Source organism: Numida meleagris, chromosome 11 (assembly GCF_002078875.1).
Source record: "Numida meleagris isolate 19003 breed g44 Domestic line chromosome 11, NumMel1.0, whole genome shotgun sequence".
In the NCBI taxonomy this organism is placed as follows: domain Eukaryota; kingdom Metazoa; phylum Chordata; class Aves; order Galliformes; family Numididae; genus Numida; species Numida meleagris.
Window position 1 is genome coordinate 4,749,100 of NC_034419.1, and position 21,492 is coordinate 4,770,591.

The 21,492-nt window shown below is 43.0% G+C and overlaps 2 protein-coding genes across 6 annotated transcripts in view; one reads left to right on the forward strand and one right to left on the reverse strand.

Annotated features, from left to right (window-relative positions):
• Positions 1-21,157, reverse strand: part of RAF1 (Raf-1 proto-oncogene, serine/threonine kinase) — a 44,068-nt gene extending 22,911 nt beyond the window's left edge. For 2 of the 4 annotated variants that reach the window (XM_021409301.1, XM_021409299.1), the window contains exons 1-4: positions 20,644-20,799; positions 11,564-11,619; positions 1,470-1,685; positions 546-658 (exon numbers count right to left, since the gene is read on the reverse strand). In XM_021409301.1, coding sequence (XP_021264976.1) covers positions 546-658; positions 1,470-1,676 — 320 coding nt within the window. In that variant the 5' untranslated portion in view covers positions 1,677-1,685; positions 11,564-11,619; positions 20,644-20,799. Of the gene's footprint in view, positions 1-85; positions 208-545; positions 665-1,469; positions 1,686-11,563; positions 11,620-20,643; positions 20,800-21,069 lie in introns of those variants that run through there. The other 2 variants (XM_021409300.1, XM_021409302.1) reach the window with 2 other exon arrangements.
• CNBP (CCHC-type zinc finger nucleic acid binding protein) overlaps positions 20,923-21,492 on the forward strand; it is a 71,361-nt gene continuing 70,791 nt past the window's right edge. For both annotated transcript variants that reach the window (XM_021409327.1, XM_021409331.1), the window contains exon 1: positions 20,923-21,058. The gene's annotated coding sequence lies outside the window, so the exon portion shown is untranslated. The remainder of the gene's footprint in view (positions 21,059-21,492) is intronic.

Here is a 21,492-nt window from a genome sequence, read left to right on the forward strand (position 1 = left end):
GAGATACCTTCACTCCCTCAGCTTGTAAAAGAATCATTTGGTATTTAATAGCAGCATCCCCGGTCCTACAAAAAATAAGGAATACCTGAAGTGAGATTTTAAATCCAAATATCGAAAATGTGTAGAGGAATGCAGAGCCTTAAAATTGAGCACAGAGGATATCTTCATTTAACTTGGCCAAGAATCTCTAGAACTGAAGTTCATAAACTGCAAATGCAGAATGAGAACTGCACCTCAGATATGAAGGCATACTGCATCATTTCAACTAGTGTATGACAAAAACTTTACGATGCAACAAGCACTTGCGTGTACCCCTCATTCTGAACACATTTAATACTTAGAATTTTTCTTAAAAAGTAATAACCCAGGAAGCTTAAGGATTTGCACTAGTGGAGGGTAAAGAAAGCAACATGGAAGTGTTTACAATCTGCATTTTAAAAAGAAATTAGCAAAAGAGGGAAAGAAGCATTATTACCACCACTCTAGAAACAAGATTTTTAAATTCTCTAGCTGACAGTTCCACATGTAACATTATGGACTCTTACCCTTTTGGTTCAGTAACAAGACGAAAAACTGCACAGCATTCGGGCTGCAGACCTCTTACTTTAAGTGCCTTCATGAGACAATCATGTAAGGTCATCCCATTTCGCACATTTACCTGTGTCCAAAGGAAAAAAAAAAACAACGTAGTGAGTGATGGTATCATTTGTTTAAGCTTTTTCGGAGAAAAAAGTATTTTGGCCCCTCCTTTTTCCCACAACTGATGACTTTTAAAGTTAACAAATAAGTAAGTGTCTGAATTATGTAACTACAAACTTCTGTGCCCTCCAATTTAACTCACTGCGCATTAAGCCAACCTGTCAGGCAGGCATTTTTTCTGCTAGCATGCACTTAGGCAAAAGAAGTTCTAAGGCCATTTTATTACTTTCATTTCTTACAATTACTAAGTTTCTGTGAACCAATTTTGTACAACACTCCTACATGCAGGTAGGTTATAAAAAGAATAGAAATGCAGGCAAATGGAAATACTAAGTTTAGAAAAAGACTTAATTTAGATTTTAGAGGGCTCTGATTAAGATTTTAGTTATTATTGGTGTATTCAGCTCTGGGAAATCCCATAAAGTGAAGCTTCTTGAGGGAACGCTTTAATTACCATACTTCCCTGTGGGCATACTTCGAGTGAATCAAACAGTGATAGAAATGACTACGTGTTACCTCACAGAGGCAGCAATGTTTACATTAGCCAATTACTGTCTTTTAATGTTGAATATATAATCAACATATCTTGCTCATGTATATTGGAAAAATATAGCAGCAAGGAAGAGAAATACTACGTCTCAAAATACAGCCATGCAGGTTACAACGTGTGTCCTCAAGAATTAGAAAACTGATGACAATATATTCAAAAACACAAGTGAGGTTTTGTGAAGCTTGGCATTTCTATAGCCATAAAGGTAACGCAGACTTACCACTGTACGTTGCTTGTTGGGCAAGAAAACTCGAATGGTATTACTAGTTTTAGAAGTATCTGATATCTTGCCATCATCAGATGCTCGGCGCTGGTAACCAAACTGCTGGACGATGGTCGGCGAAATGCAGTTTGGGCCATCAAAGACAGAATCCTTGAGTCCAAAACCATTACTGATAGTCTTCCAAGCTCCCTGAATGTGCTCCATTGATGCAGTCTAAGGAAACAACAAAATTAGAGGAGTGAGGGAAAATTACAGAATCCTTCACTATGAAGAGCTGATCAATCTTCCTGACACAGCAGACCTCGCCACCTCTCCTCTCAGGTATCTGCCTTTTCCCTTGTCACATGTTCAACATACATGTACACAGTACAGTTCACCCACATCTGCAAAGTTAGCGTGAGTCCTGAAAGCACTGGACTTTCTGCACAGACCTACAGGTATATATGTGCAATTCCATTCTCACTGCACCTCCAGTGCCACAGCAGCTCTTTACCATCATCTTAGTTTAGACAGGCAAAGCTTGAAGGTGGTTTGATGTTAGCTGCAGGCCAAAAGAATAGTCTTGCGTGCCAGATATGGTTGCAAGCATTAGCATACCTGTAGTTTAAGAAACAAAGAGGCCCAACAGAAATTATAATAAAAAGCAATGAAGAAACCCTATTTTTATCAGTGACTTCAAGGGACTGGTTTGGGCGGTTCTTTCTATTCTGTGGTTTGGGTTTTGTTTGTTTGCTCCGAAATTATTTAACTCCAAATTATTTTCCAGATGCATCTTATTCAAAACTAAGCAAAGTTAGAAACAAGTTTTGAAATCTGAAATGAAATCCTTGCTAAATTTCAAAGTGGCCAGCTTGCCTACTAAGCTTTAAAAAAGAAAATAATAATAATAATAATAATAACAAGAACAACAGAACAATGGAAATAAGCTTGGTAGTTTACTCTCCCCCATAAAACTGCATCCCTCTGTAAACATCCGAGAAATCAATGTTCAGAACTGCCCAGTGCAAGTTCCAAGTTAATCTACTAACTCCAGATTCGCCTTTAGAGACTTTTGCACGCTGCCTATGTTCCTGGTCACGTCTGTGAAAGGGAAAGAAAGTCATATTAAGCCTAAGTTAAAAAAAAAAACAAAAAACATTAGTCAGGAAATGCCAAAGTAAAGGTCTTAACAAGCAACCACAATTCTGTCCCCTCATGGTACAGGAGAGGACTAGACTGACAGACCTACGCTGCTCTTCAGATACCATAAAATTCAGTGCACAACACCAACAGCTCCTTTACTGAGCACCTATCAGTTTCTAATACACCTCATTTCATGCTGTGCTTTCTCTGTCGCAAATTATTTGAATGCTGCAATCCATTTCCTCACATCCTTGCTGTTTTCTACAGTTGAAGAGCTAAAGCAATAGAATTCATGGAAAAATATCTCACCGGTATTAAGTGCCCATCTGGAGATGCCCAGAAGGATAAACTCACATCTCAGAGTGTAACACTCAAAGCACAACTCCAAAAAACCTTCGCTAGATTCATAATCGCACAGCACTGCTAAAGATCTGAACCCAGATCTGACAAGCATTTTAAAAGGAAATATAACCAACAACCTTAAATAAAAAAAAAGGGTTGGTTCGTGTGAAGCACCTACCATTGCATGCAGACTTTGCAATACAAGCAAGAAGAAAAAAATAATCCAGCCTCTCTCTCTGCTGCCTACCTCATTCTTTAGGCATCTTTCAACTTATGTAACAAATCCACTCTATGTGATACTGCTAAAAATATTAATGGGAATATCAGGTTTCTGTTTTATATTTCAGTGAAACACTATCAGACAGAAAGGAACATCTGAATTTTGGTGCCATTTTCTGGCCTACAGGTAATTTTCCTTCCCAAGAGTCTGCATGCAAGGTTTTGCCATAGTCTCTCAAGAACGTACTTCTGCAGTGTGTTTTTAGCAGCTCTGTGTTCATCCTGTCCTACTGGTATTTCCTAGCAAGTCTTCACAGTCCGCAGCCTCGAAACACTAGCAAGCAAGATGACGGATGTCATAAACTAGGCAATAGTGATAGATGGAAAGTCTAAAAAGGTTCCAGCAGAAGGAGAGAGGTAGTGACTCTATGATCGATACTGCAGCAGAGGTACTTTTTCCTGAATTTATAGGATAATTGAATTCATCCGAGTTAGTAAGAAACCACTTCAGTGAGAAAAACTGTTTTCTCCCCTATGAATCCCTGAAGCGCTCACCCACAGGGCCAAGTGAGCACTAGTTCTGCTACAAGACTGCAGCTGAGGATGGGCAAAACTGCAGGAGTGAACGACTGTCAGTCCCATCTGCTGGAGAACTGTGTACGCAGCAGTGGTGAACTGGTCCTAGCCCAAACCGGACGGCCCTCTCCACTTCTGTCCTCAGACTCCTGGTACTCCAGTTTAAAAGCTCTGAGCTGCAAAAAGAGCCACTCAAAACTACACCAAGAAGGTTTTCTTTCGCATCCTCACAAGGAAAAAGCCACTGGGGTATAATTCCAGGTGGATAAATAAAAGGCCTTTTGCTCGCCCTTTCATCTCGAAGGCCTCTGTACGTCTGCCTGCCCACTATCCCATGATATTTATTATACTTTCTAAAACCACACCACCTGTCTCCAGACGCATATTAAGAATGACGCACCTCCACCCTCCATTCCACACTATGGCCTCTTATACTCTGTGCTACGAAGGGATCTTACCGGTTAAGTTTGTGAAGATTTCTTTCACAGACTATACATACAGTGACCATATACACAAAAACATACACATCCTCTTCCCTCTTGCCAACTCATGTCATCCCTGCATCAATGCTGTCAGCTCTGCAGGTCCAGTTGCAGAAAGGTTCCAGATATTGTTTAAAATATCAGTAACATTAACAATTCAATTTCTAACCAAGTCCTAATAAGATTTAGATAGTTTAAATTATTTTTTTTTTAACCCATGGAACATGACTGGCAACAGTTTTACACTTGATGTATAAAGGAAAAGAGAAATAGGAAGATGGAAGCTCTGAAAAAAAATGTGAGAGGATGGGAGGTAGAAGTGAGGAATACAACAGAGTTCTGCATACACAACCAAGCACCAGCACAATGATCTTGAATTCATATGTATTTTCCTAGGATGTGAAACAGAAAGGTGAAAAAGAAGTTATGTGCAGTTGCAACAGCCATGTATATGCATCTAAACAGCCACAAGAATAACTAATTAGATGGTAACAATAAGAAGAGTGGAGATAACTTGATAGGTAAGGGTACTAGCATGAAAGCCAGTCAAGTCTGTCCTCTGTCCTCCTCTCAACCTAATACGGAGAATCCTATTTCATTTCCAATGTCTAGGTACTATATAGAATCATAGCACCAAGGTTGGAAAAGACCTACGAGATCATCCAGTCCAGCCGCCCACGTATCACCATTAGTTCTCACTAAACCATGTCTCTCAACACAATGTCTGAATGTTCCTTGAACACCTCCGGGCTCAGTGACTCCAGCACCTCCCTGGGCAGCCCACTGCAGTGCCTGAGCACCCTTTTGGAGAAGAGACAAATAAGAGAAGAGTTCAGCTGGGCTTTTCTACTGCATGAGTTGAGATGTGCAATAGCTGCGGGCAACCATCACAATCTCCTTGTTGCTATTGCTATTACTGAAGTAAGTTGACAACAACATAACATTACAGCCTATACATTTAATATTTTGACATGCTGCCAACATTTCCTGAAGAATTCAATGAAAACAAGAAAACATTCAAACTTGATGAAAGTTACATCTCATACCACAAGAAAGCTACTTCCCTACTCTTAGCAGTGCTCTCTTGTCCAAGTACGAACAGCACTACAGAAAGGCCTACTCAGAGAAACTACAGAAATTGTTTTTGTAATTGTGTGTACAACAAGCTCAAGATCAGCTGCTATCAGCCTCCTGTACAAGGCAAACACCAGCGGTATCTTTGATCACGCACTCACGTCCTTCTCTTCCCTAGGACCTTTGCCTCAAGTAACTGTTCTGCTCAAGGAAATGAAGTGTGCTCCAAAACTTTCCAAACACTTCTCTTCAGACTGCGGCACTCTCAGAGGAGTTACTAACCAGCAATTCCCACAAATATACAAGGGCTGCTCCAAAAGTAATGCCTCTTAAGTTATTATGTTGGCCCATGATGTCAGAGACAGATGATGGTGGTATGGCAGTAGAGGTGGAACCCTCCCATTGGAGAGGACAAGCTTACATTGTTTGAAGAGTGACAGAGAACTTGTGAGCCCTTGCAACTTTGTTCTTGATGTCCTATTTTTCTTGGATTAATGGAGGGTTTAATCATGCCAACAAGAGCCTAGACAAGACTTGCATTCCGATACCACACGGGCAACTCCTAGACACCTTCACTTCTCAAACAGCCACTGATCTTATTCCAAACTATTCTGGAAGAACAGAGACAGTCAATTAAGCTGCTCCTTAAGAAGTAATTTATTATGAATTACTTACACTTTTCCACTGCCCTCTAGTGTAAAGAAAACTAGCTTAGAAAAGTATGTATTTTAAAAACAAATAAACAAAATGAAAACACTGAACTCCAACAGCTCACTGTACGCATAGATACACGGTTAAGATACAAACAGGGCAACTGTCCGACCAGCTCTGAACTAATTACAAGTATACAATCACACAACATATACACATGGACTCTAGTTCATAACTGCAGTCAAAAGCAAGCACAAAAACAGATGACAACAGACACTGCTTCACAGGACACAGGTGGATTCCATTTCTGGTCTCATATATTGGGTGACACATGCAAGCATTGCTTACCTTCCAGTGTCCCATTCCCTGTGCCCTGGCATTGATTTATTTACTCATTTTGGATCTTTTGCTCCAACCATTATCTGATGAAATACATCTTTACTGAAACTAAATTAATTTTCCTCCAACTCTCCCAAGTTCCACACCAATTCATTTCAGTGAAGAGATGTCTGATATGTTCTAAGAGAAATTTAATTTAAAATAAAGAGGATTTTACAGTGATGCCTTCATAAATACACAATCCCAAGTTTATGTCTATTCCAGCAAAAACTAGTTTCTCTTCTTTTAAATGAATTAAAAGCATGTTTCTGAGACGTGATCATTACCAGCTATTAAGGCTTACGCTATGTCCAATGATCTATTGCCAGCTGATTGTTAAAGATTTTTGTTCCAGCTACTCTTCATTTTCATGAAAATTACTACAGTCTGTCTACAACTGAAAAACTGCAACAGCAGCATTCAAGCAATGCTTTAAGATACTGAAGTATGAGCAAATCGATCCCCTTCTAGGCCCATTACCACTGGAATACTGATAGTGACAAATCTCAGATTAAACACTCAAAGGGAAAAAAATCTCCTATTATTCCTCTGCCTCCCACAGATATATTACACGCTGTGATCAAGACTGTACTTTTTAACCAGTACTTTTTGCAAGATGACAGTCAGCCATTTGTACACACATTAAAAGCGAACGCAATCAACTGCTATGCCATGCACATACCTGGCAGTAACAAATTCCTGAAAGTGATTGGATGAATCGTCCCAGGGCTTCACTTCCAAAACCAGATTAGGGAGAAAAATCCCACCATTGATAAGCACTCTAAAATCTAATACACTTAAGCAGCTTTTTCCTTCCCTCATCCAAAATGACATTACAGAGCAGTGTATCTACTTTTATCTATCTAAGCTTTACCAATACTCTCCACAATGTCACCAGAGAAATTTAATCTCATTCTAAACACAGCCTGAACAAAAACCTGTCGTTTAATTACTGTGAAAGTCACATTTTCCTGAATCTGTTTCCTGCTAGAACGATTAAGAATAAAAACTGGTACTAAAAATTAAGAACTATTAGAAACTGTAGACAGTCTACCTGCATAATGTAATCATGTTGGGAGAATAAAAAGACAGGTATCCTTTGATCGGGAAAGCTAAGAGAAGCAACAAACATCGACAGTTAAATGTATTTCACCAGCAAGAAGTCGAATCAAAATCCTGTCCATTAACCAACTACGAAGCAAATCCCCCAAATACTTCAAAGTTACTTGAACGTTTTCCATGACCACCACAAGTGTTTAGTCTGAACTGTCGAGAATTTCGGTCTGTCTCCCTGAGGAGAACTGACTGCTACAGGAGAAGGCTGGAAGCTCACGAGACACAAAGCACATCCCCCTCTGTACACTAAGTGAAGTGCCTTGCCCTTTATTTCTGAGGCACCGAGAGCTTTTAAAGACAGCATAAATCCAGTTCTCACTCCCAACAAACACGCACAACTCTGCCTGTTTTCTTCCCATGTGAGCAATTAACGGTCATGTTCACATTTAGCGAAATATGCATACAAAGGCAAAATACCAGAGAAGAAAACCCAGAACCCATTTCAACACTACCTTCTAACAAAAATTTTCATTTTAAGAGTTGCTTATAAGAAAAACTGTTATCGCTGTGACTAAAGATCACCAATATATTCAGCTGCTGTCCTCCTCAGCTCCCCTCACTTACAGCGGCTTCCAGCTGATTTAACGCTGCCTGGGTGAGCCGCTGTTCGGGAAAAACTGCACAGCAGCAGCAGCAAACAAGCAAGCCCACCACACCAAGCAAGGACCTACTGTGATACACGGCCGTACTTCTTAGAAATTTATCTTTACATAGCAGTGGAAGATAAATATAGACCCATTTCTAACAAATGAAGTTGTTATCCATGCAAATACAAATATGGGGCAAGAGTGCTAGACTTCTTGAAACGATCCTAACATCTCCCATGCACCTGTAAATCTGGGGTATTTCCTCCCAACCCTGATCCATGACATACAAACCTTCCGTGTTTCTACATCAGTTATTCTGGACTTCTCAGTATCTTCTCTATTTCTCTCAACCATCCATCTTGTAGTTGCCAATTCCAACGTTCTGCTGCTATTGTAACTTAAAGGTATTCAAGAGGAAAAAGCATTTTTATTCAGTGTTTGGTTTTCCAAGCAGCAGGGAATACAACTGCTCAGGCTGACACACCTTCAGATTAATTAAACCTCTGCAAGATTAATACTTTCCTGTCTATACGAAAAACTTTGAGATTAAAAATTTGGTTAGCAAGCATTTCCTTTCAGGAAAATGCAGAACATTAAATAAGCACAAGCCATACATGTTTTAGAACAGTATTTGCACCTCTGGAAGTACAATTAAAAATAAATTAAAAAACCACCATGCATTCCCTCTACAGTAGTACAGGCAGCATACTGCTTGTACAGTAACCTGGCGACCACGGAGCTCTACAAGAGCCATCTTCCTCCAGCCCTATTTGCAGTAAAGGAATAGTAAATCACATTTCTTAAGACATTTCTGCTCCTAGGTTGTACTTCAAGCTCTGACTGTGAGGTATTTATCACCAACACTATCTGCACCTTCAGCTGCTTTGTGCTGCTCTCCTCCTGCTGGTTACAGTGGCTCCAGACTGGTTCTCCTAACCAACTGCTGCTACCAGCTGTTCAGCTTGTCCTTTCCACACACCCCGTTCGGCTGTCAGTCACCCACTTCTTTCCATGTGAAATTTCTATCAAGTCCAAACTCAGAGCTCTGTAAGCTTCCTTACAAAATCCAGATTCCTTCATCGGAGAACCACAAGCACTGAACACTCTGCCTGTATCTAGAAGAACACCGCACACACCGACAACCTCAGGAAAAGAAAAATGCAGCTGGTGTTTGCAAGCACTCGATTGTAACTTTCAGAAATTTTAGTTAAGTACAGTTGCTGACTTTAGATACCCCCTCCAAAAAAAACAGTAACAACAAAAAAACCACTAACCTGTTACTAGAACAGCCATGAAAGAACAACGAGAGCTGGGAAAGCACAAATTTTTTTTTCAACTTACGTTAGGTACAAGGCTTGCTAACAAAGCACCAAAGCTCTATGGCATGGTATAAAACCCCCACTCTTTTTTAATGCCTATTCTTTAGTACTAAAAAGAATCCTAATCTGATCTAGCAGCCATTACCTGAAGCATAATGACCTATAACATCTATCTCATGATAAAAATTGATAAATATTGACAGGTGCTCACTCAGTGCTTTAAGGTGTTCTCTCAACATGATGAAGATTATTACAGCTGAAGTGACATCTAAGACTTTATTTTTTAAATCTGGAAAAATCAGATGCATTCCTTGAAATGAAAAGCACACTACGATGCTTTGCTTTACCTGATTGTCTCAGAATCACATTTCACGACACCTGTGTCACACTCAGACTGGTTTTTCACCATAATCACGTTACCTTCTTCACAGCAGAGTTCATCAGAAGAAGATGCAGAGAAACAGACAGATCCGAGAGGACCTTGCCCTGCACAAGCAGGGCTGTGTGTTTACAAGGCTATTCACATTACACAGGCAAGTCAGACTTCGGACAAGCATTTTTTTCCCACAAGCCTTGCTATCAACTGTACACACATTCTCAGACATGTGCCTATTTGCATTTTGAGCTTTCTCATGCTTGAATTGTTTCAAGTACGGATGAAAGCCCCAAACTGTGTTAAGAGTTCCCTGGAAATCATCCACTTTACAGCAAGGATGAAAAAGTTACTCAAATGTCAGCAATCCACCAAATGCCCTTCCCACACAAGTTCTTGAGAATTAAACAAAAGTGACGGAGAATTTCAGCACAAAGAATTATTGGCTTTCTCCATTTTCAGCTGCATGCAGCACATGAATTAACACTGAGGATGCCACCACTGCTCTTTAAATAAATATCAGTTTTTGGAAAAGAAAGTCAGCCTGAGATGAGGTTAACTGAGTAACTACTGGCAGCTGACAGTTTTGCAGGCTATGTATGTTTGAATTGCTATGCAGTTCAAGCGTACTGCGATTGCTGTTAAAGATGGTTACAAAACAGCAGACAGAGGAGGAAGCAGAGATCCAAGTGAGTCAAGAGGTTCCAGTGTCCTCAGACCAGTTTTAAATTTTAAGCGTGTTTTACTAAATGCGTGATCTGCGCCAGAACCAGCAGTGCCACAGGCAGGTCAATGCAGCAATCTTATGGAACTGTGCATAGAAACAATGAAGGAACCTGTCACAAGTTTGGGATTCTCTACCCAGTCCCATGTGGGGAGAGTGAAGGAGCGGCTGTGCAGTCATCAGCTGCTGCTGGGTCCCCCCACAGCAGGGTGCAGGCCTGTGGGACAGAGAGGAGTAGGGGAAGCAGTAGCAAGAAAAGACTGAAAGGAACCTTGAAGACACCTTCTGTGAGCTTATGACACAAGAACAAATGTACTTTAGAGCCAGTGAGTGCACCTGGGAATAGTTTAACAAAGTTTCTGCAATGCGAACCAAAGCTTACATGATCATTCTTGAGTATTTAAGTTACAGCATGCCTGGACAGCTTGACTTGTTTCCCATACACAAGTATTTGCAAAGAAACCTGCATAAATTGGCAAATAAAAATTGAACCTAAGTAGAAGTTACAGACTGTACACAAGCAAAATTACTCAGAACATGTCAAACACTTAGCACCTTGAGCACCTGCAGAGGAAAACTGAGTTACAGTTCAACTCTATCTTATATTATCTTACCAAATACTTCCATGAATTAACAGTTCTTTGTGTGGGTTTTTACTTGTCAAAGTGTTTCAGAGGTACAATCACAGGAAAAAATAAATATAAAAACCCAATCAAACAAGCACATCCCACTACTTGAAAGATAATGCCATAGACCTGTCTTAGCATTAGGTCTGGACTATTCACAAAAGATCCGTAGTTGTGTGGAAAGGTAAACGGAACCTAGAGGAAAATATCAATAAAGTTCCAAACAGAGAAAGAGCTTTGCCTTGCAAAGTAAATACCCATGGGGACTGACTAAAGAAAGAGCTTAAGTTAAACATACACTTCTGATAAAGCAAACACTGAAGCAACCGTAGACATCATATGAATGATACAGAATTTTTCAAAACACAAAAAGCAAGTTTCAGTAATGGTCAAGGAATATAAGCACAGAACTCATTTGTACTATGCTTCCCTTCCCCCTAAGAATAACCCATGGAAGGAAGGATGAGGCAGGCTAAGGAGGAAGGGCATGACAGATTTGTACCTTTAGTTTTCCTTTATGTCAGTGAAGTCCTATGACGAAATGATGAAGTGCATCATCTGTGGAAGACAAGACAAAAAAACACATGATATTTACTACTTTAATAGGCAAGCTCTTGCACATACACAACATGCCAAATTAATGGCCAACCAATTATTTCATGAATTACAACATTAGAGTTAGCTTATCTTCCTTCTACTAGCAGTTTTCACGGCCTTCTACTCTTTTTAACACAACATTTCAGTGTAAGGAGATGCACTGATTAAGGCCAGACTACATGACCACCAGGACAATAACTCAGTATAATCTTGCTGTTATTCAAGAAACATCATAAAAATCCTTTACAGCTGAAACTCACTAAAGTACATACTGAACACTTCCTTCTCAGATCAGGCCCTTAGTTACGCACACAACCACCTTGCTGACTCACAAATGTCCCATCAAACCTTGCATCCAAAAAAAAAGTAAGAAGCTAAGCCTCTAAGGTTATCCCTACCTTGTGTACAGCTGCAACTGTAAAAGGAAGAATTCCTAGGGAATCTGCAGAAGTCTTGATTAAAATTATGAAGCTCAGATTATTTAAAGAAGCATGAGTCAAATATACAAAAACATTCACTAGAAAGTAAGTAGTAAAATGCCTTCCCAACTCACAGTTCCCATCCTACTTAGCCATTTCTAGAACAAATCTCATGCTGAGATTATTGGAGAAGGCAAAGGTGGGACACAGCCACACAGCCATCAGGGCTGGCAGCACCTGCTGGAGCTCCACTCCCTCCTATGATGAAAAGTTGAGGGAGCTGGGCATATTAGGTTTGGAGAAGAGAAGCTGAGGATGCCCCATCCCTGGAGGCATTCAAGGCCAGACTGGATGGGACCATGGGCAGCCCGATTTTGTGGCTGGCAATCCTGCCCAAGGCACGGGGGTTGTAACTACATCATCTTTAAGGTCTCCTCCTCCTAAGCCATTCTACGATAAGCAGAGACTGTGGAGAAGGCATGGCATGCTGTCCTCTGCACACCAAAGAAAAAGCTGAGCTGTACGGTCCTAACAGAAGACTGGTGAGCAGTAATTACATACTTAGGAAATACGCCATACTGAATCAGGAGTTGATTTCTTCTTTTCCTCAAACAGATTACATTACTAAGGAATATGGTGTAGAAAATATGACCAGAGAGTATGTGGGGGCCAGAAACAGAAAAACAGGGCAGATCAGAGGACCAGAGAGATGCATCCTCAAAACAACCAAAAAGGCCTTTTAAGTAGCTATCTTGACAATCAGCAGACTGACAGAAACAAGGGTACAGTTACAATCCTCAGATTTAGTTAAAAGCGTGGGACAAACTTTGAGAAAAGTAGTCCAATTCGTGTGACAGACAATGTCAGACAAAAAAAAAAAAAGAGAAAACTGACTGGCAAGGATTGAGTTCTTAAAGACTGAAAAAAAAAACTGTACCGCAAAGTGAGCTAGAAGAAAAATAAATCGCATATACAAATTGAGAAAACATAACATAAAATTCATGTGATGGGTTAAAGAAGGAGCAGGTACAGCGTTTCTACCTGCAGCCAAAGCAACAGCTGTAAGGGAGTAAAACTGTGTACTTGACAGATAAGAGAGAAATGTGGAAAACAAAAATCACAGAGAACATCTGCTAACAGAATTGGCAAGAATGAAAGTTTAAGTAGTGAGTTGACAAAAATACCAGCTGTTATTGCAGATGTGAGATTCAATTAAATCTGAGAAGTAGAATTGTTTGCCTAAGACAATGGCAAAACTAAGGGAGAAGAAAATGAGTGTGCACTGGAGGAAGTGTGCCTACTGCAGGATTTCCACCTGAGACACGGCAGGACAAGAGAAGGAGCAAGGGAAGCAGGTGTTCTGTACAGGAACACGGAACTTGCACAAGTTCATCATGGACCATACTTCGATACCAAAACACGGCACTGGAAATAGTAAGAATTCTACTCCAGAAGTACACCTAATTTCACAAACAGCCAGAACAAGAATTTGAAACAAACAGAACTGCGAAACAATAGGTTGGCGTTTCAGTGTTTTCAGGTCACTTCTTTTGCTGAAAGTTTTAAAACATACACCTGGACAATATTGAAGGTTAGAAAAACAAAAGTTAAACATTCCACTGTTTTTGATTCAGGCAGTCTTACACTTGCACGAGCGACGTTCTGCATGTGACGCTTCCACAGCCAAACCACAGCGTTCCGCTGCGATGCCACTCTTGCTGCTCACTCCAGTTCTCATGAGAGCTGGACATCTCTTACAAGAAACAACAGTAACTCCTTTCCTACTGTGTGAAGGAACTATCAACTTCAAACTTAGTTGACATCAGTTGGGGTTTTTGGAAGTTATGACAAAAAAAACTCCAACCCACTTATTCCTGGGATACATTATTAATTCTTGGCTTTTACATCACATTGCTTAATTAAAGCTTCCACGTGAGAGATGAGATAGACAAAACACTTACTATACAAAGGAAGCCAAAACAGAAAAACAAAACCAAACCTCTGCCTGCCATAAAACACAATCAAAAGTGAAAGAATCTCTTACGATTGCAGCACTGATATCATTTGTGGTGACAGGAGAAACAATATTTTCAAATATGAGAATTTTAGTCTTGATCTGCCTGATAATTTTACTAAAAATCTTCAGAGCACACAGTGCTTCTGTAAAACAGAATAATTCCAGGTAACGTCCTGTAATTTAACATCACAAGGGCAGATCTTACTGGAATAGGTAAAAATAGCACTCGTGGACATGCCAAAGGAGAGTCTTTCCACTATATGGCCACTGCTTGGATTGCAACATCAGCTGGCTCTCTTTTTGTAACCACTTGATTGCCAGTGACCGAGAGAACTCAGAAGGTTGGAGAAACAGAAGAGCAAGGCCAAAATTCACTTTCAGATGAAATCAATCCACTATCACTGAAACAAACACTTGGTTTCACCATGCTGTTATCGCCTCTGTAAGCTTTATTCTTGCTTCTAAAAGCATTTAACACAAATGAATCGTGTAATTCAGAGTACAGTTTATTTTCTGTTGAACGTCAGCATGAAACGAGAGGCTCGCACGCCGTTGTTTCGTTTGGCTGCAGCACACTCTGGAAGCTACCTTCTGCTGTCCATGTTGCTGTTCTCCAATAAACTCATTTTGGCTGATTTCTGGGAAAACACCGCCCAATTCCAGCCAGCTTGGAACAACTACTTTGCAGAACCTGAACCCCGCATACTCCTTTCTGTGCTTGCACATACAGATAACATCCACAACAGCATCAACATTTAGAACTGTTAGACCAGGGATCAAACGGACAGAAAAGTCATTTTGCTATAAACGTTCCAGGCAGCCAGCCACTGGGCTTGCCCAGCTTTCTAATTAGTGCAAGGGAAACCAGCATCCTCCAATCTCCAACAACACCAACAGTTTTCTGTCTGTCCATACCTACATATTGGTACTGACTGGACGTGGCTTCCACAGCTTACTGAAGGGGGCATGGGGAAAGGATTAAAAAAAAAAAAAAAAGATAAAACAGGACGTGACTTGGCTTACAAAGTTACTATCACATCTTTTACCCCTTTTACTATATAAAGATGGAATGAATATCAAATCATTTAATACACCTTAAGTTTCAAACCGCTGCTACAGTAAAAAATCAAAATACACCTCCTTCAGCTGGATTAAGCTTTTTATTTTACAATATATTTACAAAACTAGCAAGTCTGGTTGCAGTTTCAGTAGCAAGTTAGGAATTCTTTTTTAAATCATTAAAATATTACCTAATTTTTTTTCCAGCCAGCAGCACTGCTAGCATTGAAGCTTCCAATCTGACGGTCCTCCCCCCACGTGCTGTGCTGCTTTGCTGGGCCATCGCTCTGTGTTCCTGCACATCTCACTTCCACAACCATTCCACGCTAATGGAAGGGAGGAGCTGCACCCTCACCTGCTAACACTGTGCTTCGTTCAGCTTCACTAAGAAATTCTCATGTAAAATATCACACTTCATGTAGTCTAACCAGGGAAAATTGGGGAATAAAGCAAAAAGGATGGTAACTGACATGTTTGTCCAACAAGCAGTCGATGCTGGGGGGGTGTAGGGCAGAAGACACTTAATTTTTTCCGTAAGTAGGAAGAGAGCGCAGAAAGTGAAGAGAGCAGTGCCTTTAGCGGCTTCAGAGACTGAGAACAGAACAAGAAAGTGGAATACACACAAAGAAGTTCAAATTACTGACGGAGTCAAGAGAGACTCGTACTAGAGCAAATGACAACCAAAACAAAATACTACAGAAAAACAAAAGGGCAGATTAGTCATACGCTGAAGTGTCTCAATAAATACTTGAATGTTAGCCCTACAAAGGTACCATCAAAGACATCTCTCTGGCAGCAGAGCAGGACCTCGCAGCTCACTCATGTGCCTCTCCAGCCAGGTGTTCCCAAAACATTCCTTTTCAGAACTCCAGCTTGTTCTCTAGTGAAAGGAGTTATGTAACAAAGCGCCCTAAAGGGGGCTCTGAGCCATTTTTGAAAGTCTAAACCTCTGAGCCAGCTTTAATTAACATGGTTAACCCCATGCCACACCCAGCTGCAAGTTAGCGAGGCCACCTCCCTCCAGCTCGTGAGCTAAAAATACGCAGACTGTCCCACTGCTCCTAACCGATACTACATATTTCAGCTGGAACGCAATATTAATTCACACCTTTTTGTCAGCTGTTTGTCAGAAATGAGTATTTTAGTGTCAGCAGCATAAGCTGAATCTGAAATGAAGCAACGTCCTGCAGAGGTAAGTGAAAACAGGCAGCGCTGCAGCCATCGGTGCAACATCTGCAAAGAGCCACAGCGCAGCACGCAGCGTGCAACCGAGAACAATGAAACGGCGTTCTATCAGTAAGCCTGGAAATACAGGTCCCATCTGCAGGGTTTTCAGTGAAGTGCAAAGAAAACAAAGCAGAGACACACACTCATCGCACACAAAGGTGGCTGTGAGGCAATTCCAAAACTCTTTTGCCCGAAGTGAAAACCAACTGGCTTTGGTTTAACTACGTGAGAGCTCTGCTGCACGTATGCCAGCGTGCAGGATGCACAGGAGAACGCAGGCACACCTGCAACTGCAAACAAATGCACTGACCTGCATTTGCCACCGCACTGCTCCATGTCAGCCCAGAGGTTTTTCTACACTACAGCCTTAGCTCTAATTCTTGACATTCCCCACCAGCAGGCAAAAACCTTTGGAAAACAAATAACTGCATCCCACTGTGTCCATTAAAAGCCTTTAAAAAAAAATGCTCACTTCTGTAAACACTCTATTTACTGTCACTTACAATTCTTAGCTTTGAAGCCTACCAAGGAAGCGCTTTACTCGTTTACAGATGACTCGAGAACAGTTTTGTTTATCCCCGTCTGCTATATGCACCGCAGCATCTCAGTACACAAGATGAGCATACTCCATTAAACTGCAAAAGGTCAGCACACACTGCGGCGATAAAATCAACTCTGTGTGAAATAGATGGCATTTCTAGTACAAACACAATATCCAAGTCACTAAAGGAATACGCGCATGCCAGCTGCTTTTCAAAGCAAAATTGTTGTTTACAGAAAAGCAGTGTACGCAGCAGGAGCCAACAGAGCACTGGGAATTATGCACACAACTTCGGCCCAAACAGACTTTCTTTTCAGCAGGGTGAGGAACATCACCAAATGTGGATCTGGATTGCCAGCACAGAAAGCCATACAAAGTGAGGTGGACTTACTTCACGCTGTCTCAAAACCAATGAGCCAGCGCATGTTCATTGCTAAAAAAAAAAAACAAACAAACTGTTGATTTGCCACAAAGGTATCAGCATTTGGACACAATTTCCCAGTGTTACATCAACTCTCCTTCCAATTAATTTCTAGAGCTGGCAAAACGTTGCCATCATCTTATTCAAAACACAGATTTCTAATTTAGAAGCTTCTTTCAACGACTGTATTTCATATCAGAAAATACCAGAGGTTTTTGTGTAAGCAATTACGTATCAAACTGGTACAATGTTGATGTAAGCCATCTGCTCATTTACAAATATATTTATCTTATACTTACTGAAGTCATGCTTAAATTATCACGCTTGAAACACTGGTTAAATCACAAGTCTTAACATCGCTTCACGTAATTTTGTTACTTCCTCAAAGAAAGATAACTTGGATTTATGCAGTTTGGTATTTTAGGAGAAACTGAAGGCTCACTTCTATTTCTCATTACACAGTCCTCAGACGTCTGCATTTTGCAGTTGGAATACAGTCCATGAACTTCCTTCTTAGGAACCAATCACCCTTTCCAACTGTTCATCTTTTTCAAGCTGCATTTACATGGAAGTTCTGGAAATCAAACTGCACACGCACATTTTCACTCTTGTTTCTCAGCAACTGGCTCTATGTGACTATGCCATCCACTGTCCCTCCTCACTCCCAAATGCTCTTGGGCTTATTTGCTTATTTCAACAGAGCAGGCAGGTAGAGGCATCGGGAATACAGAGTTCCCACAGGCTATGGAAATAGGAGGCCAGGCTGTGGAGGAACCTCTCGCTCCCCCTGCCAGCACTGCAGCCCCAGCCCCAGGTGCCAGGCGCAGCACATCCCACGTGGCAGAACCCAAGCAGGGAACCTGCTGGCAGCCAGGAGGGAGGCGAGCCATAAAGGAGCCAAGGAGAACACACCTGGAGAGGTTCCAGCACGGCAGTATCGAAAAGGGGACGGCAAGGGATGGCAGGCAAAGCAGTGGCAAAGGGAATGACTGAAGGTATCGTGGAAGGGGATGTCGGTAGAGCACAGAGGGGACACAGACTCAAACAAAAATAATTGTCTATTAAACACAAATATTTAATAGACTTAGCTCATTTGATCACGTAACTTCGCTAGTAATATAAAAGTGATTAAAACATTCTGTACATACAAAACAAAAACGAATTTATTAGCACAACTCCTCCATCTGAAACTCACTGCTTAAGGACTTATTTAGTCACAGCAATTTCACCTAGCAGCTTTTGGTTTCCACCTCCTGCAAAAGCTGCAGAACTAACAGCTCACCATATCACCTTAATTTGTTTCCGAAGGCAGAAAACTGGGAAAACTTGTTTTTTCCTCAGCTCCCGGTTTCTCAACAGCAGATGAGACAGTTAACTAACTAAAGTGGGGGGCACGTATGTCCCAGCAGAAACCAGTGCTGATCCAGCACACCAAGAAGTGCTGACCAACCATTTCCGTAGGTCATGACTGTGGTTTATAAAATAGGAGTTATTTTAATAAGCCGTAGTAAGTTCAGGCCCTGAGACAGTAGTCAAATTCATACGTTAGTTGAATAGATTTTGTTGTTGTTTAAAAAAAAAAAAAGAAGGATATTTTTATGTACACAGCAAAAGCACTAAACCTGAAAAAAAAAAAAAGTTTTCTATCTTCTTTGGAAAAAAGCAAGACTTTCCCTGTCGCTTCCAGCTTTTCCTTCAGAACAGGTCTGTCAGCAGTGTTGCACAATACAATGTCCAGTACTGAAGATATTAAGCATGGCAACAAACCACATGAAAACACATTCCAGATTTCTGGAAGCACTGCTGCTCTGGCCCAAATAAGCCAGTCCACTGCTGATTTAATGATCTAAGATTGAATTGTTTACCTTATTCATCAGTTATCCACTACATAAGCATAAAATACAGATCCACACTTATTTTTATGATTAACTGTAGCCTTAGGGCTTGCCTACGGAAAATATTTTTAAGACAAACTAAATGAAAGTCACTTCCATTCTTAATGAATGTCCTCAGAACAGATTTAACCAAACTGCTTGGAATTTAACTCTCCCATTCATCACTGCAATCTTTTCTTCTGCACCTACAATGCCGGCAAGTGCTAAAGGATAGGATCATCCATCCTACTTATAACCTAACGTTACCCAACAAAGAAATCTCAGGCAGTGCTTGGACTGTTTCTTTTTCAGAAGCTTTAATAAATAAATAGGTAGACAGATTTTAAAAGCTCTAAAGATCTCTTGTACAAAAAGACTTCGAAGTATTTTTACTGAAGTTTTAGGTTTACTCCGCGATAGCCCTTTCTTGGTCTGCATGCCTGCAGCACCTACAGCAGCAGCCAGATGGATACACGTCGTGCCACAGCAATTCCACTACAGCGCTGCAGGCCTCACAGTCCCAGGCGAGGTCCCTGCACCTGTGGATGTGACTTAGAGGCTAAGGAAAACCCACGCAGGTTACTGTGCCCGACGCGGGCAGGGCGCGCAGGGGACAGGAGGAGCGCTGTTGTTAGCGAGGTTATTTGTGTACGTTTGAACCGTAGATAAAAGAGTCCGGGAACAGAGCAGTCCGGGAGCAGCACCACGTCTGCATGGCAACAGCGGGGCAACTCGAGGGAACCAGGAACCTAAACAACCGTACTCCAGTTTTTTTGCATCTTTTCTTAAACTGAATCTGAACGAAACCAAGCAAGCAGCTCTCAGTTACGCTACCACGATCCAGTCCCAATTTCGACTCGGCCAACGGCGGATCCCCGCCGCAGAGCGGCCGCAGCCCCGCAGGAAGCGCCGTGCACACACCGAGCTGCTGGCGCCGGTGCCGGGGCGCAGGGACCCGAGGCGGCGCCGGGCACGGCCCCCCGCCGCCGGGCAGCCCCGGCACCGCGCCGCAAGGCACGCAGCGCCGGGCCCGCCGCTCCCCGCTGCCGGGGCTGACAGGCAGAGGCCGCACCGCGCCCACCCCGCCCGGAGGCGGAGGGACCCCCGCGCCCCACCGCCGCCGCCACTGCCGCCGCCTCTCCTCCCCTCCCCTCCCCCCGTCCTCGGGCTTTTTGGCACCTTCCCCGCTCCCAGGCCCGGGCTCAGCCGCAGCTCTCGGGGTAGAGCCCCCCCGGCCCCGCAGCATGGGGACAGCCGAGGCCCCGCCGCCCTCCGGGCGCTGTCAGGGCCGAGTGGCCGCCTCCCGCCGCGGCGCCGTGCCCGAGGCTCCGCTCCAGGCGGCGGCGGCACCGAGGGAGAGCCGGGAGAAGGGCAGAACGGAGAGAAGCGAGCCCCTCCGCCCCGCTCGCAGCCCCGCGCCGCCCTACCTATGTCACTCCCTCCCGGCGGCCGCCTCCGGGCTCATCTCCGCTCGGCGCCGTTCGTTTCGTTCCTCATCTAAAATGGCGGCCCCGCACCCAGCGAGACATTTATCCGCCGCCCATCGACCCGCCGGCGCTCGGCTCCTTCCCCGTGCCTGGCTCCTTCCTCCTTGTACCGCCCTCCCCTCGGGCCGCCGAGCACCGAGCAGCCGATGGAGCGCTCCTCCCCGCTCCCCCGCCCCCTCCACGCGCCGCCATTTGGGAGCGGTGGCGGCTGAGGCTGCGGGCCGCCCCCTCAGCACCGCGCGGGCATGGCGGGCTGCGCGTAGCCGCGCCTGGACGCGCTCGCTGTGGCAGTTCGTTAAGGCGAGCGCACTCTCAGACAATGAGCCCAGCGCGGCCCCCCGGCCCGCACCTGCCCGTAAGTCTTACCGGGAGCAGCGAGCCCCGCGCTGCGGGGAGCTGGCAGCGGCCCGAGGGGCGGTGCGTGCCGCCAGGGGTGGGGTATCACCGCTGGGAAAGGTATCGGGAAAACACAGGAGGAGCGGCGGGACGCGGGCCCTGCGGCCCGGCTGGGCGGGGAGCAGCGCATCGGCTCCAGGCTCTGAAGGCATCAAGTGCCCACGTTAAATGGCAATCAGTTTATCGTCCTAAAAACTTACAAGGATAGCCACTGCAGTGTAAATGATTTCTCCTGTTAATTTATTTATTTATTTTAAAGATCATGCACGTTTACAGTCGTGAGTTAGATGGATAATCAAACAAGCATTTCTCTGAAGAGAGCCTCTCAGCCTTATTTGGGGCTTCTCTGCAGAGGGAGGTTTATGGTGCATAAAGCAAGGCTGGAGCTCAGCT